This window comes from Chanos chanos, chromosome 2 (genome assembly GCF_902362185.1).
Source record: "Chanos chanos chromosome 2, fChaCha1.1, whole genome shotgun sequence".
NCBI lineage: Eukaryota > Metazoa > Chordata > Actinopteri > Gonorynchiformes > Chanidae > Chanos > Chanos chanos.
This window is the reverse complement of record NC_044496.1, coordinates 14,712,500-14,730,952: the sequence shown is the minus strand read 5'-3', so window position 1 is coordinate 14,730,952 and position 18,453 is coordinate 14,712,500. Positions and strand designations below refer to the sequence as shown.

The window sequence follows — 18,453 nt, the reverse complement described above, 5'->3', positions numbered from 1 at the left end:
ATGTAGACTATGCAATGATCAGCCACACACAGCATTGTTTTTTGAGCCCTTTGGTGAGTCTTAAATCACAGAAAGGAACAATAACATGTGGAACTTTTTGAGAATATTAGAAGCATTTAAACAATGTGTTTTTTGTTTGGTTTTGTTTTGTTTTTCAAAAGTTTACCTGAATCAGATGAATGGAATCCCTTTCACTGTTTCAGAATAAATTGCTGCTAATTTATACAATAGAGTGTACATTTGCATGAAATGAGAAAATAAAAAGAGAGACAATCACATGAAGGGGTCAGAATTTGTTTATCATTTATTTACTCAATATATGTAATAATATATTCATTTACAACATCTATAAAACACTTTTTGTATAAATTATAAAGAAAAAAGACAAACAGAAACGCTGTAATCCAGAGTAAAGTTCTTTGAACAGATTTTGAACCTAAAGACGCCAGACAAACCTCAATGTAAAGCAGCAGCGGTGATCAATGGTAGTGTTTGAATAGGTGCCATCCACAATTTCTGATTGAACATCATTTCTGTAATTAAATTGAATCATTTCAAACTTGTGTCACTGGGAGATTCCAGAAGGGCTCTGTTAAGATCAAACATTTTCACTTTCAATTTTTTTCCACTTCAGACAAGGTTTTGGTCTGACTTGTCAAATTCAAACAACCCCATAATAAAAAATGTAAATGAGATGTAATATATCGAGTGACTGATGTAATATAGTTTGGCCAAGCTCTTGGCCATATATCACAAGGGTTCACTGAATTGTACTGAATGCACTGTGAGAGATGGACGTTAGTCTGATGGACTTGTTCGGACAGGGATATGGTTTTTAGCTATTTTCCAGCTCTTTTCTGTAGCAATCCTACAGTATATAGCACTCCTCCTCATTCTCTCCATCACAACAAAAAACAACCAAACAAACAAACAAACCTTTATCACCACCAGCACTTCACTGTCTGTCTCTCCAGTAAAAATGACAAAAATATGTTAAGAATGACAACGTGCACTACAGGGTTTTGGTGAATTATCCTTGTCATAGGTACTATAGAGTCTATAAAATAGACACAATGAACTATCGAAAATTTAAACACAAATATATAAGAAACAAATTTCCCAATTCAACACATGGCAAACATAGATTATGGCATTTTCTGAATACAGTCATCTTTTTGGTGATTTAAGGACATACATTCCAATTCACGAGGACAGGCCACATTTGTCAGTGAAAAAAAATGAATCAGGCTTATCAGGCTATAAAGACTAGAAAGCATCTCAAAGCACTGTCTCATTCAATTAATAAGCAGAGGACTCTTCAACTGAGAACATGATAAAAAGAATATCTCATCAATATCTGCAATTTGCATTTTTCATTCAGTACACATATTGGGCAAACATGAATTAACATGGCGAGCAGAAAGTTTTCATTACACACAGTACAGAGTACAAATTAGTCCATAACAACCTATATATATATTTATGTGTGTGTGTGTGTACATATACTTTTTGTTTGTTTGTTTGTTTTACTAAAAAGATGATTTCATTAGATGGTATTGATATAAATTTGTACTTCTTCACATGGCAGCAGAGAAACAGTAGAAAGTGCAGTGTTTGAAGAAAACAAACTGAACCACGTGTACGCTCTTGGGAGAAGAATCTAAAGCTTTAGTGCAATACAAACACCTTTTCAAAAGCACTTGAGGGCTGAGGGTAGATCTCTGCCTTATCTGACACAAAGCTAGTGGCACTTACTATGATTCCCTATTATCACAATAAGTTGCACTATGTAAACAGAGATAGATCACTCAGAGAAGAAAAAACATTCATCGAGTTGCAGTTCAGATACTCACAGTTTAAAATATGTGTTTCAGAAACACATAAGACCACAATTAAACTCAAGTAAACTCTACATTACAGCAGAGAGGGAAATGTACAGAGACAGACAAAAAAAAAGACAAAGCAGCCCCATAGTACGTGACATGTTCTCCAAACAAACAAACAGACAAACAATCAACTAGCAAGCGAGCTAAGAGAAGTCAGAGACAAACACAGGTTACTGCATTCAGTAAAATGAAAATTAGTTCTATGTAAAATAAATCATGACCAAAAAAAAGAAGAGAAGTAAAAAATAAATATTGAACAATAGAAGATTTAAAATGTCTGTGGTCAAAGCAAAGCTTCAGTGGAGGACAACACTGCTGAAATGTATCAGGGTGAATGGATTTAAGAGTTTAGAGTCTGTGGATTGTGCTGAAGGCTGGATTCACCAGTGATGTTCATTGTGGCAAAGGCACTAGGACTTCGACGTAGTTGATGGGGAAAAAGCCCGATTCGCCGTTGATCATGCCCTCGTACCAGTTCTCATCAATCTGGTTGGTCAGGATGATGATGTCTCCCTCCTTGAAGCCTAGCTCTCCCTGGTTCTCTGGTTCAAAGTCATAGAGGGACCTACAGCATGGCTGATCCATTTGCAGCTCTGATTCTGGACACACACAGAGAGAGAGAGAGGGAGAGAGTCCAATATCCAATATTAATGACAAACAGGAGATAACCTGGAGACTAAAGAAACCTCAGCGACAGATATAGAGATCTGGTGACTTGTATGACAGCATGTTGGACTTGCAGCCCATGGTACACACTCTGGAACACTCTAACAGCACAAAGAAAATCAAAAAGGCGTAAATAACTATGTGAGCATGTCAGTGGGCAGATGGACTGGTGATCCTATAGCCAGTAGCTCAGGGATTAAGCAGTACTCACCGTTCCCATTGGGGCTCTCAGGCCATACCAGGGACATGGGGGTGAACTGATCAGCTGGATGAAAATAAATGATGGAGATGAGACATGAGGCGGACACACTCATGATACACACTGACTATGAAGAGAGGCAGCTTACATCACACAAAACACAGAGCTTTGAGTCATGAGTAAATGTAAAACAAAAAGAATGAAAGATTTGTGTACCACACATCCCAAAAAAAATTTAAAAAATCCCACATCACCTCAGGGAAATTTTTGAGATTTGGCAGAACTGAAGCTAAGCCACAGGTTAAACTGTTTTACTCCCAAAATGCTGTGCTATATTAATGCCACTAGAGGGCAAAATGAGCAATGGTTTTGAAAACTATAATTCTTTCTAAAGCTCCAGTAAAAATGATTTGATAAAGCATACAATGGACAAACTCTGTAAACAACCCAGATCAAACAAGAAATTTTGCGAAAGCAAAACAGCAGTAAGAATATGAAAACACTTAATCAATAAACTTTAAAGTTTATAATTTTTTGAAACCATAAAGATTGAAACACCTACTTTTTCCATTTACAGTATGGTTGACCTGGATATCTGCAGAGAACAGAGGAAGGTTACAGAGGACAACTGACAGAATAAACCCCAGAGTATCTCTGCCTTAGTGAATCACTACAGTCTTTTAATAAAGAGTCCTTTAGTAAAGTCCATGTCACACTCAGCATTGCTGAGATCCTGGAAAAATATCAGTTCTGTGCTCACAACACTGCTCTAAACAAGGAAAAACACACAGCCACAGTCTCTGACCTGAGAAACCACAAAAAGGATATATTACAACGACAGCAGCGCAGAAATGAGAAATGGCATGTTTGTTAAAACGAGGGTATCCAATTTCTATGTATTCATATTTCTTTAATACAGAAAAATAACTCCCTACCTGAGGACTTGACCGATGAGCTGTATGAAAGTCCGTTGTGCTGGGAGTTGTCGATTTCCTCTATGCTGGATATAATGGACTTTGGTTTGAACTCTTTTTTAGGGAGGCTGCTTGCTGTAGCTATCCTGTGGGAATATGACCCAGAAATTGGTGTATGGTTATACCTTACTTCACAGGACAGCAGTGTCAATGAAGTACAAGAAAAAATAGAGAGAAAATATGAGGGAAATTCTTGTGAAATACAATAGCATGTGGATGGAGGTTTTAGCCATGGCATGCATTTAGCATTAACCATGAGGCAGTATAGTAGTGTGGTGGTGCCACCCTGAACTCTTAACAACCCAGTTTAGGTGTGAGTAACAGCTTTACCTGTCCTGTATTTTACTGTTGAGTTCTTCCAGTATCTCCGCTGACTGGCGGTGGTAATCTAACGCTGCCTCGATCAGGGCTGCTAACTGACTGACCTGCTCCACCTGTGGAAAGAGAAGGGGGAAGACAACAAGAGAATCAGGCTCAGGACACACTGAGGAGAAATCAGCTCTCTCAGAACAACTGTGACAACAAACACACAAGATAAAACAAAACAAAAGGATATTTCTTAACCTCCTGCTGTTTTCTCCACAATACCCAGTTATCCACAGTCGCTCACACTGTGATTGCCTCAACCATTTCAAGCCATAAGCTCTGTGGCATCATTGACCAATGAATCACACTGAGAGCAGACCTCTGTGTGACAATTCCCACGACACAGGTACATGTCAGTAACTACTAACAAGCCCGCAAGTCGAAGAGCTGATTGTGTTCTCTCGAACCCCCAGCAACAGTGTGCTACCGTTGCAAAGCAGGGATTCAAATACTGAGTCTTAAATGGAGTATGCGTGTCTGTACTGCATACTGCTGCTTTAGCCAGCTGTGTTGCTCACGGACCCCATTACGGTAATAAGCATATTTTACAACATTCTGTTCGGTACTGCGTTTGTGCTTTTAGGTACTCACGTCATTCTCTAAGAAGCTGAACATGCTTCTCTCTGCAAGCTCTTTGGATTCCTCAAATTTCTCCACCGCCTGCCGGATTTCCTCATCAGGAATTTTGCCCTGCCGCTTCTTCTTATAGTCGAAGTCTAACCGCCGTCCCTCCAGCTTTTTCAGATGGTGCTGTGAGGACAGAGAGAGAGAAACTTACTGGGTCGGCAAGAGAGAGACGGTTTAATCCTGAGCACTTCAATACAAAACCACATTAAAAACCGTAAACTGGGTAAATTAGGAGATTACGTGGAATATTTAAGACCTTCATGTGACCATTTGGTGAAAATGTACTGTGAAAGATATGTCAGGGTTTTAAAGTGACTAAAACAGATGCTAGTGCTTAACTGGCAAACATCCCATGCCATGTAACATTCAATTACTAAGCCCTACAGTACATTACAACACTCTAAAACCTTCACAGTGATTGTTCTTTTCCGTCTCACTGATAGCAGGACAGATTGTACTTCTATTTGTCTCTCTCTTCCATTCAGGCTTTTATTCCTGGTGCAGAAGAAAACGTCTTACCCCAATCTCTTTCAGATCTTTTTCCTGCAGTGTCTGCAGAGGATCAATGAAGTTTTGTTTGACACCGATATCCAACGAGTCTTTCACTTCAGCTAACTGTTTCATAGCTTCTCCAATGTCCACAAGTGCACAGCCTGTCAACAACACACCAGTCACCTCAATAAAAACAGCACAGCGGAGACAGCACTGCACTGAAAGCACTCATCTTCTCTTACAGGTGCACATGTTACCTTTGACTTTTAGAACAATGTATGGCAGCATGTACAATACAACTGAAGAATCTATAGTTTTATTCATTTTTTCAGTCATGCATACAGTTATGAAGAAGTCAGAGGTAAGCAAGTTGAACCTATTACTGTCAAATAACTCATGTTTGTACTGTACACTAGATGTCAGAGTTGAGTTAAACTGTAACATAAACACTTGAATTACAGGAAGCGTGAGAGAAGAAAAAAGAAAGAAATGGGGGGGCGGTAAGGAGACTACGTGACTCTGTGAACCAGAACATCCGTTGCTACTGGTCGAGGTTCATGTGGTGCTGTGAGCTGTATGAAACCTGAAACGGTTAACTGTACCGAATGAGGACTCCTCCCCCAGCTCCCGGCCATATCTCAGCATACACTCTCCCAGAAGCCCCTCCGTCTGGGGATAGCCTGTTGTCTTCACTTGTCCTCTGATCTTAGACACGGTGTTGAGCATGCCCAGTTTGGCCCTAGACGCTACAGGCGAATAAACACATTTGTTTGCAATTGTCACCAACCATGTTCATGTGAGTCTGGACAACACAGCCATGTCACAAACACAGGTAATGTTACTTATGGCGTTCTGACTTTTGTGAAAGCATCATTCTATTAAGACGGAGCACAGAACATTCCCAGTTATGTGTATTTTGCAGGGGATAAAACAACATTCACATTCACAAACACATTCAATGTCATAAGTCTTTAAAAAGATGAGTCAGTGGCTCTATACCTGGGTTTGGTTGGAGATATTCTGTGGTTTTGCTCAGCAGCTCAAAGACAGACTTGTTGGTGACATCTATTTTCTGGACAGAGATAAAATCAAGTTAGGGAAAACTGCAGCCAGGACAAATATCTATGACACATGCATTGTGCTGTGAGTTTTTGCAGAGTAAAACAGAGAGACACTTTTGAGGAACAAGATTTTTTTCAATGTTTTCACAGTAACGTTAGAGATTATGTGAGATGCCTGTGTTTATCACAAGGGATTCACTTGAAATGAAAAATACTGTGATTTCATTAAGAGGATGGAAATAGAGGTTTTAGCCAGTGGTTCTTATACCCATTTTATCCAAAACAAAACAATTGTCAGAGATTTGTGACACAGGAGGACTCAGGCTTTTAATGAGCCCAGTGTGGGCCTTACCCGCTCCATCTCCATGAAGTCTTCATCCAACTTGGTCCCCTCTGCACCACTAATCTTCTCACTCAAAAGCTACAGCAGAGAGACAGAGAGAGAGAGATCAGGGGACTGAGTGGTGTTGGAGAATGACAGTAAGCAGACCATGGAATCAGGATATTGTTATCAGTGGACATCATACAGGGTCTCCTGCCGTGAGAGAGACCCTGCTCTGCTCCACTAACAGACAGGAAACAGACAGGACCCCCTCACCCTTCGTTCAGTCTCCATCTTTATTAAGTCTCTGACCTTTCCATGAACCTTTACTGCTGTTCTCTTTTTGTTTCTTTGTTTTTCCCTTAATGTCAGCATGCTGCACTATAAGAGAAATGACTGATGTTCAGTGTGACTAGGTAGATAATTGTATTGTTGTATAGATCTGTTCTCTACTAACTTGCCTATGCCAAGCCATTACCCCACATGTCAACCACAGTTTCATAAATGGGACGGTCCAGATGACACTTCTTTTCTTTACCGTCAGTGAAACAACATGATATCATCAGCCTTGTGGCATCTCTGGTTCGCTCAAAAATGTGAATTTAAAGTTCAAATGTGTCGCAACATGCACAGTGCTGTCAGTTTAAGTGTCAGCAAACAAGCCCACACATAGGTCTGACAGTCACTTTGACAAACCCTAAGCCTGTGAACCAGGCCCTCTGATTCAGTTCAACTAACCATTCTTTGCATCACTAAGAAGATTAACATAGCAAGCATAGCAGAAAAAGAAAAGAAATTAGGCTAATGCATGCACCAAGAAGGTCAGTGAAAATACATCAGAGAAGAGAAAGCATTAATTTATCTCAGTATCAAATGATATATCAAATTACTCAACTCAATCCTCCATTTATGAATGATAATCTTTCTCGAAGTCAGATGACAAAGCAACAGTATGGACTCAATATCAAATGAGCCTTAATGAAGTCTACAGATGGATTCTCCCATTACAGATACACAAAGAACAGTTCACTAATCGATCTTTAAATCATTTGAACAACTGTGCAGATGTATTGTCTGTGTATTGTTTCTAGCATAGTTGAGTGAAGACCTGTAAGCGGTCCAATACTGCTGGGCACATGCCCTCTGTCAGAATGGAGGGCAGTAGGTTACGTGAGCTGGCAAAGACTCAGGACTAAAACACGCTGATCTGAGACAGGGCCTGCTTACACTATTGACTGTTACTAAGAGGTGCTGTATTGCAGTGTTGTATGTGGAGGCAGGTACATCAGCCCACATGCTGTGAGTTAAAGAGCTCAATGTACTGAAACAATGTCAGCTTTCCAAAATAATAATAATTTTTAAAAAAAGTGTTCGCAGTATAAGCATATGCTATCAAGAATTAAATGAGAGACCTTAAATTGTGCTCTGATGGACAGACAGAACATAACTCCATTTAACATTTAACCAAGGCAATGTTGCATCAGTTGAAGACTAGGCTATGACCAGATATTAGGCTACACCTATGAAATACTTGCCTAGAAAACAAAAGAAAGAAAATTGTAAAAATTGTTAGTCTCTCCATGAAAAGGACCGAGGCCTAAACAAGGAAGTGGTAAAAACTACATGCACTCCACAGTCATCGTGGAAGGAAGTGACACCACAGTGAGTCAAAACAATGACAGCAGCTTAGCTGATTCAGCTCTACTTTTCCCATCACTACATGTTGACTGACCTTACCAGTGAAAAAAAGCCCAAATAAAACCGGACATCGTTAGAAGACAAAATATGTCAGAAAGGATCTTGAGACAGAAAGAAAACAAAAGAGATGAAATAGAGAGAGAGAGAGAAAGCGCGCTAATTAGAGAAAAAGAGAAGATTATGAGATAAAATGTCAAAAGATAATGAACATCCTGCTTGAAATCTTCTCACTTTACCACTGTGTCGCGGTACCATTAGCAATGATAGAGAGCAGTATGCCAGTCTTGTCATGAGGCAGCTAAATATAGCATAGTGATAATTTGTCTTACAAGGTACCGGGTGTACTTAAGTAACCTGTCCAATTAGCAACTTAGCAGCTAAAACAAGACAGCTCCGTCTATCTGCAGTGACATCATGCCAAACCACACTTACTTCTCTAGACAGGAAAAATGGGTCGATGTTATTGAAAGCAGAAACGAAGTCTGTCAGGCAATTAGCAGCACCAAGTGACTTCAAGGTCAGTTCAAAAAAGGGTGGTTTGAAAATGACAGTGACATTATTTGGCCCACTGTTCCAAACCGTAAAACTACATGTTGTCTTTCTGGAATGATGGAGAGATTTCAGCCATCCAGCAACCACATTTACTAGCATTATTCAATTGCCGCTAGTAGTCTGGTTGAAACACTTGCTGTTCTGTGTGTGGGTAGGCAGCTATGCGTGTAGGCGGCCATCCCACACGGACATGCTTTGGCAAACTGTCAGAAAACACTCGCTTTAGTGATGTTTTAGCATAATGACTGTATTATAGATGTGTTCTAGAATGCGGATACGATTACCACACCAAATAATAACAGAGAAAGTTCCAGTAATTAATCAGTAGGTCAGGAAGAACTTAATGAGAACTTAACATGGCTTGAGTTATGTTGTCACTGACGAAATCCTTTCATGGTGGTATTACAGACAATATCTGAAGAAACTGTTTTCAAGAGGTCAGCAGTTGTCATAAGTATTATAAATGAGTGAATCAGACAGGAATGTCACACAGCACACTGCAGTGAAGCAAACACGGGCCAATTAAGAGGACTGCCCACGGCACAAAAATATGGACCTTATCCCCAATGGTATCATTCTCTGTAGCTTTCTGGCACAAAACACAAAACCAGTAACTGGGTCAGGGTAAAATTAGCCCAACACGAAGAGGAAAAAAAAAAAACCCTAACCTAACGTGATGATATTGCTGCAAGCTTCAAAACTGGGCTCAGTGGTTCTCACAAAAACATTACAGTGCTACAATCACTAACGGAGCACAGTGTCTAACTGTGGCATAGTAAGGCAAAATACCATAACATGTGGAGGAAGACACCAAGCTCGGTATGATACATGTACAGTGTTTCAGCTGGAAATCACAAAAGTCAAAACACCCCCTATAATGTAGGTTAGAACACAATAACCTACATACATAAAACATTACATAAGTAGGCCTACACACACACACACACGCTGTGAATATTATCACAGTGAAATGGGTAGCTGGCTCCGTGTTAGGACTCACAATCCTTTTAAATTGTGGCAGTATTCACAGTTAAACCAGGGCCAGTCATGCCGCTCAGCTCTGAGATGACATCATGGTATTGTAGTAGGGCGGGTGAGCAAAGCAGCATGCTGGGAGTTGATACCTGATTATTATCTGTAATGAGCACAGCTGTACAGTGACTAATAAGTATGGGCGTGTTCTGGGAAACTACTTCCCAGTCTAATTCCCTGTTATCACTGCATGTGACAAGGGATGAAACCGTGGCAAATCAGTCTGACTTCAGCGTCATGTAGTCTCCTTCTGGATGCGGCTACTATTCTCTGTCATTAACAAAGGTGTGCATATCATGGCTGCCAGTAATTTACAGCTGACGTCAATTCAAGAATTTAGGAAAATCACAAAAGGACCAGCAGGAAATTCATCCAAACTGAAGTTCTGAGTCAGGGTCAGGACCCTCTGGGCTGAGTTCAAATGAACACAATCAAAGACTGAGTGTTCTTTGGCCACGCAATTTCCTGCACATAGCACACAACGCAATGGCAATAGTTTAAAGAGAAGCTCTTAAGAAAGAGCCAGCTCACCGCAGGAGCACAGAAAACAGTTTCCTCTCTTGAGAACAAAGACAATGCGCTGCTTTAATGAAAAGAGGACCTTACATCTTAGCGAACACTCCTTTTCCGTCATCTATAAAGAAAACTACATAAGAAAATATGCACGAGTGCCGTTTCTCTGTAGAGGTACTATTATTTCAGGGGGATTTTATTTGAAAATTCACTGTCTTGAAAGGCACAACGAAAAAGCTGAGGTCTCCCCAACAAGATGTTAGTTACACAGAATTCATTGAGCTCTAGGGCTAACTTCTATCACATGTTCAGTAACAACTTGTATATCACTTCTGACAAGTTAACATCCCAAAAACAACAGAAATGGCAAAATGGTCTGATTTGTATGTCTGATTAAAATCTCAAACATTACCTGTTTTGTGACCAGCCATCCTCAAATGGGAATGCCTATATTTATTTAATATCGTTCAGTCCTAAAACAACAGACTGTTGCTGTACATTAACAAATACTTTACAGATACCTACTGGACACTGTTGCTAATAACTCAAGACTTTGCAAAGAGAGAATTCTCCTTGTGCATACTCCTGTTGTTTCAACCAAGTCTTTAAGTTCCCAGCCAGGCCTCCATTAAAACTGTTTCCAGGGAGATCCTGAGATATGCACAAAATGGTAACACACAGCAATATAGGATGATGTGTTTTCTAAACATGTCAGTTGTGAGACACTTAGAGGCCTGAGACACTCATGTTAAGCAACAGTCTAATGGCTTACGCTTCTCTTCCTGGTGGAGGGCCTTTTCATCAAGCTGCTAAATGAGACATAAAATAAATTGAAAAAGTGAAGAGGAATCGATATGCCCGAGCGCTGATCACCGATCGAATACAACTGAATCTCAACCCAAAGACCTGCCAGAATCTGAGGAAGGAAATAGTAATGTTAATTATTCAGAGAAATGATCGGGGCAGATTGTGTGCTCATGCTCAGGTTTTTTTTTTTTTCCCACATCCAATTTGCAGTTTCTGGTGCAAAGTCCAAATGACGTAAGAAATGGGATATGCAAGCGTACGCTGAAAGGCAACGCAAAGTCCTTTTAAAATGAACTAAACTCAGGTTTCATCACTGCCATTACGCAGGCACATATTTAACGCAGCAAACTGTTTCATACATCCTGCAATGACATCAAAGAAACCAAAGCCCTAGTTCATTCACAGGTGTTCAGTCTGTAAAGCAAAAGTCATTCAAGTATGAAACTGAATGGTACAATTTGGTTCTACCTGGAATACACGAATATATAGAGTTATGATTCTCCATCATTTTTACTCGTGTTTCTTTTTAGAAGCACATTTTTTTTACCTGTCAAGTGGGTATGAATCAGTCTCATGAGTCTCATGGACTGGCAGTCTTTGCAACCATTGCTCTGATTGAGGACACCTCTCAAACAGAAATTTGACACACACTGGACTGAAATTTCAACAGAGGCTAATCTAAGGATCTAGGGAAGCCACGCCAAATCCACTGAACACTGGTTTGTGGCCTTCAGTCCCAAAATCCCGTATTTTTCATGAGATTTCTGTCTTTCTCAGTGAGCAGTCAATATTAATGATGGTGAAAGACAAAAAAACAAACAAAAAAAAAAAACAAATAACAAAAAACATAGAACGTGCAAAATATATGATCTACACTCAGCCGTATGGCACATAACAGGCTGTGCCCCTGAAAATGTTAATTGAAGGCTATTTTAAGTAAGCAAAATATTCAAAATTTATGACAGTGGCAAAAATTTAGGCTAGTACCTGGCACAGAGAAAGTACTGTGCAAATGAGACACCGTTGCCAGGTAACAGAAAGTTCACCTGCAAGCATCACTACTAATTTTTGGCAAGCAAACACAACAGCTAACATTTAAACAATGTACAGTGAGTGTGTAGTGTTAAACATGTACTAGGTGTGATTGTGGTGGGGAGTTTGGCCTCGCATGTCTCAGCCAATTACCACTCAGATCCAGAATGATCCCTTTTAACATATGTCTCTCTAAGACTTAAAAACTAATATGCAGCAAGTTATCGACAAACAAAAACACTGCTTGTTTAACTCTATAATTCTATGAAACCTACCAAAGGAAAATGTAGGTGAAGAAGCTGAGCTTGCACAAGAGGACAGGGTGCTCTTTTGAGTTTGCGTGTGCTGTACCTTGTCGTGCGATATAGTGTGACAGCAGTGTGCTGAGTCTATGTCTGCTGTGTTTCTGCAGTGCTTCTTCACAGACACATTTGCGCAAGCCTGATCTGGCTGAGAATATCCCATTTTCCCTGTGCTTGTTTTGGTAGGGAATAAACAAGGCTGCTAGTGGAAGACTTTTCTCCTCTCCTGCACAAATGTCTCTGGGTGGTATGAAAGGCCTCTGACATATAGACATGGAATGCAGAGATGGGAGAGACTGCACCAGTGTGGCTCCATCATTTTAACACTGTTCTAGTGACTTGCCAAGAGCATTCATCTAATCCACACTACAACCAGTACCTCACCGTCAGCAAGCTCGTGAAACTTGGTAACATGCGCAGGGACACTCCATTAATTTCATCATTCGGCAGCTTGTCGGAGTGATGAAGAATTATCTTACTTCGACTCCTCTATGAGAGAGACTGCTCGTGGCTCCGGAGATGAGTTAACATTCCACTCATTTTTCTTACAAACAAACAAAATACCAGAATCTGGCCTTGACCAGCTGCACTGAGGTTGGATGGCAGTGGTGTGGGAGCAGTCAGTAAAGCAGGTAATACCAGAGGATGGCTCTGTGAGGAATCATATGTCACACACCTCTCACTGCTTTGTATCGATTCAACATAATTAATATTGAATGAGCTGGAAATAACACAGAGGAGCCGTGTAAACATCCCCTCTGGCTACTGCCACTGCAACAAAGACAGATTCACTGCTGTCTGCATAAACCTGCACTTGCCAAAATGCTTTTCGCAGAAAGGTCCACGTAGAATGCTCTGCTTTGTACTGATGTTGAATCTCAAAGTCCATTTGCTTTATCAATAGCAGGTGAGTGGAAAAGGGAAAACATACACACCCACTATAGACTTACTATAGTCATCTCAGAGGGAACTTCTACTCACCTCAGATCCACCTAATACTGGACTCTCGCTTACGGAGTGCCGAAAGCGGATGTGTTGTGAAATGTGGCCTATTGAAACAAAACTGAGTAAAATGTCAATACAGACTACCTTTAGTCTCGCATTACTGAGCAGGATAAACAAGATAAACTGACAATGTGACCTCCCTCTTTACATACTGAAAAAAAATGTTTCAGAACATTATTTTTGTTGGAGGTCCTATCATAGATTTAAAGAGAACACTGCATTCTTGAGACAAGGCATGAAGGTGGCCGTGTTCCAGTTGTTTCTTTCGGTTTTATTACTTTTCTGTGAAACCTACAAGGGTGCATTCCCAGAATTTCAATGGGGGTCAGAGAAACATTGTTCATCTGTTTTCCATTCAATTTTCTACCTACTTCTGGACACAAGCTGCTTGAGTAGAAATGGCCAAAAGGGTTTGGCAATAATGAGAGATCTGACAGCCGGAGAACACGTGACTGCTGAAAACTTTATAAGCCATGCTGTTGACTGGCAGTAAAGCAGAATCATTAAAATTTCATACCGCCCTTGTTATACATTACATCCTCACAAATGTCTCTCTTTGACAAAAGCTCTTCAAGAGCGGTGTGAACATACCGTGATAGAGAGGCATTCGACAGGGTTATTCATCAAATTGCGCTATCGGGTCTGGCTGTCCTGTTATCTTATTGACAATGGGTGAGTAAGTTTGTCAAAAGCTCTACCTCCGTGTTTTCCAATTACTACTCCACTTTCTAACAAGTCTATTACGACACATGAATGTGTTTGTGCAGCGCAGCACTCTCCATTCTGAGCCTGTGTACAAGAATAAAGATAAATTTTAACAAATTTAAGCCAGTAACTCAATACAGTCCGTCTGCCTAATATCATGCACAACTTTCACATGCTTAAGGTTAGCAAACACACATTTTTTTCGTTCCTGTGCTGTGAATGATAGAAGTCCCACCAAGTGAAAGTAGGGGTTTTATTTCAACGCGCAATTCAAATGTATGCTGAGGCATAGCGACGTGGTTCATACATGTAGCGTGAACATTGTGAAGTTTGCTTTTACAGCCAGGAGAAAATTCTTCACATCATAAGGGTCAGCCTATATCATCAAACATTTCCGATGTCCCACCACTGTGTATTGTTTTAACACTACACAGCACCTAGTGTTACATCTGTTATTTGGCTCACGGTTAGCCAGGCTAGATCCGAAGCATCACATAAAGATCACAGAGAGAAACGCAGAAAGAATGTTCATTAAATAACTGTATAAAAGTAAGAAAGTAGTTTACTATGATAAAGTGACATTTGAAATTTGCTGGTTTGATAGGCTGAAACCCAGGGGAACTCCTAACGTTTTTCAGTGGGTGCCAGAAATGTGTCAGTCAGTAAACCAACTCTCAACCAATCAGTAAACAGCACTGCCACGATAGCCACGTGCGGCCGATGAGGGGCAACACCAGAGCCAGAAACTTTACTTTACAGTAAAGGAAACTTTACTTTGCAGGATAACCTACCAAAAATGGGCTTCTCTTGCTTCACTGGTTTTGACTGTAAAACAACAAGTGAAATTTGATTCCTCTTCATCAAATGAAGCTAGAGAGTTTAGGCAATTCAGTAGCTGACAGATTTCACGTTTCATGGCGACAAAATAAGCAAGGCCGATGAATGTGAAAACAGTCCTGTCCAACATCTGTTTATTCAGCTGTGTGGTCATACTCCAGCATTCCAACACAAAGCAGAAAAGGTTTACTCAGACCCAATAACAGGAAAATACACTTGGGATCTCCTGCTGTTTTTAATGGAAAAGCAATCGGTAAAGCGCTGCAGGTTGTTTGAAAACAAAGTGATGGAAAACTGATTAAAACTTTTATCGGAATGTTTTCTTCACAGTTTAGCTTTTGGGAGTATTTAGGCATTTAAGAGTCCAGTCAGAAGAGATCAACAAATACACAGTTCACAATTTCACTTCGACTTGTACCTGTTGATTAAGCTCTTTCTTACTTACTCACACTTCATCAAACAAGAAGTTCTGTAATTTTTGTACTTTATGAAGTTATCTTTGCATGGTAGGCTAGTCCTTAGTGTTCTTCAAGTGTCCTTTTCTTTCGAAGAGATAGCAACTGTTACAATGCATCATTTTCGTGTATAAAATCATGTTACAATCGTGTTACTTGAGTCATCTCATTCTCCTAAAATCTACAAGCTGTTTTTCATAATTCAGTGGTCAGTGGACAGTGAGTACAGACAGCCAAACACACAAGCCAAACAAAATGATGTGTTATGTAAACACTGTCATGACAATGTATGTCGAACAGTTATACTGTAAATGTAGAGTTCATGTAAAGATTATTCTCTGTTCACTACATCAAAATGGATGTAAATGTCTTATGCTGGACTGTATCTTTCATAATAACAGCACTACAAAAACAATCTACAAACATCTACACATGTGAGTGAGTCTAACAGCATGAATCACTAAACCAGATCTATAACTCCTGTGACATGCTAAGGCTTGTTCAAATTCATACTAATGTCATCATGTCTATGCAAGTGAGATTCTGCCCTGGGTTCTACTACATGACTGTAGAGGAGTGGTCTTGTGTGCTCCGTTTTCTATGCCTCTCCTATGTCTCTCTCTTGTTCACAAATAGTCTGATCACTCTCTAGTGCTCCTGATGACACTGGGTGCTCTAAATTGACCCTCAGAATCATATAGGAAGTCTTCAAACCACGCAGCATGGTCCCTTTAACAAAAGTATGTGATAAAAAATATTTCGTTTTTAAATTTTCTACCAATTCAGTTCATGTTTAGCATATGCTACCACTCATGTGTTTATGTTTTCAAAATCTAAACTGATAAGATGAAGCTTAAAAGATTTAACATAATTCTGTATCTGCTGTCTACCAACAGCTCTTGCATCATACTTTTAGTTATGATCATTCTTGCCAAATTCTGTCAAAGTTGTAAGTCTGTCTGTTGTAAGCCCAAAGGCATTTCACTTTTCCCATCTATGTAAAACAGAAGGCTAATTAATTAAATAAGCTTAGGTAGATACCACATTAAGTCTACTTGATGGATTTACAAGTTAATTTAAAATTTAATGGTGGTCAAATCATTTAACACACTGTTGAGTTTTTGACTACGGTTCAACTTGGAATACTCCCTAAGAGAGTTAAGTGGCATTACTAAGGGATAAATAAAATAACAATGCATTGTTGCTTAAGTATTCATTTATGATTTAATTTTATTCTCCTATTAGTTAACAGTACAGTCAAAATCTTACTCATTCACCTTTGAACAATTCCCTTTGTCTTTGTTTATCACAAATCAGAGGATAGGCGGTTACCTATTGCTGGCCTATACTAATTGTGATAACGGTACGGTAGCAATAATAAACAAAGCAATTTAGAAGACGTAAAGTCGTTGACAGATGACCAATCATCCATTTTCATAGTATTTTTGTGATCTTCGTTTGGCCTGCATTACTTTACGTGCAAATAAATCTGAGGAAGTAACTTATCATTTTTACACAACTATAGTTATCTCGCATCAGCGAGACATAATGAAGACTTCGTATAACAGATTCGGTTAGCAAAACCGTTTCAATGCATAAAATGTATCAAAATAAGATTTGCATTCTCCATCTTTACTGACAAAATAATGATACTCTCCAGGAACAAGTAACATCTATGTAGCTCAGTAACAATCGAATTCAATAAACCTTTTAACGGCCAGCTTACATTTCACTTACATCTTCGGCTATGGCTAATAGGCTAAAGTCTCTGTTCCGGGTATTGTGGGATTGTGACAAGCGCTCATTTATGTGTGCAACCATTGTGATCTCTGTATGTGTTGAGGAATAGAAACAGAAAAAATAGCCATTTGATACAAATAATGTTTTCCATGTACCCAACGCTGTGAAGATGCTGCTACGGTTTTGGCCAATACCTCTTTGCAGCTGCATTCCAGTGACAACCGCTGCAGCACGCAAGACTGGCAATAACGTTACAGCAACAACAACACAGAGACTCCAAAACCGCTAGTGGCTGTTTACGATTTGGAAAGCGTCAGCCTAATGGTATTATTAAACAGTTATTATAAAACACGGGGTAACCAAACATAAACTCTGTTTCCACTGTAAATGAAGACTTTCAGGCTCCAGAACTGTGTTAAAATAACGAACAAAGCCCCGGGCGTCAGCTTACCTGACTCGCTTTGTGGAACTGCTTCTTCAACCCGGCCACCGACATCCTCAAAGTGTAAGAAACGCTTTACAGGCGATTCAGAGAACAGACACAGATGTGGTATAATATGACTTCAAGACAGCTGTAGAATCGGGTGATAATCCCTCACAGAAAACACGGGAGGCCTACACACAATCGGTTCCAAACACTTTTACATCGGTTCGTGGGCGACCGCCCTGCTTGTGAAACAGTCTTTCGCGGTGATTTTTTCTCCCCACGCACTGAGAAGCGGAGGTTGGATCTCAAACCCAATTGGTGGAAAGCAGTCTTATCATCTAAACATTATGTATTGGTGCGAATCATCAACTGATGGAAACCCAGGCACTGGGAAGCACCCGAGAGAAAATAGTAAAACTTGAAACTGGTACAGTAAAATATTTTATCACTGAGATGTAAGCAACAAATGTTGCCACCGCAAAGCGTATTGGAAAAAGTCAAAATACACTTTAGAAGAGTTTATTTCGTTACGACAATAATAACAGCTAACCAGTATGGTTACGAAATGAACAGTGATTCCTGCTTACATTTTACAGATTATAGATAATCATGCTGAACGTTGTACGGAATCTACTCAAAGCTCAACTGTTGCCGAAATGAATGCTTTTTATCAAAGGATACTTGCTGCTCCCTAGTGGATTTGTCGTGACATGAAAGAAATACATGTTTTTCGGAGCAGTGCGAAATTCGTGATT

General features: G+C 39.8%; 1 protein-coding gene across 1 annotated transcript; it reads right to left on the bottom strand.

Moving 5' to 3' along the window:
- Nucleotides 1-2,116: 2,116 nt before the first annotated feature.
- Nucleotides 2,117-17,909, bottom strand: sh3gl3a (SH3-domain GRB2-like 3a). Its single transcript, XM_030764950.1, has 9 exons — nt 17,723-17,909; nt 6,624-6,692; nt 6,210-6,282; nt 5,813-5,956; nt 5,238-5,371; nt 4,683-4,841; nt 4,056-4,159; nt 3,687-3,811; nt 2,117-2,485 (listed from the first exon to the last, which is right to left on the bottom strand). The coding sequence occupies exons 1-9, from the start codon at nt 17,765-17,767 to the stop codon at nt 2,280-2,282; spliced, it is 1,059 nt and encodes a 352-aa protein (XP_030620810.1). The 5' UTR covers nt 17,768-17,909; the 3' UTR covers nt 2,117-2,279.
- Between the last annotated feature and the right edge of the window lie 544 nt (nt 17,910-18,453).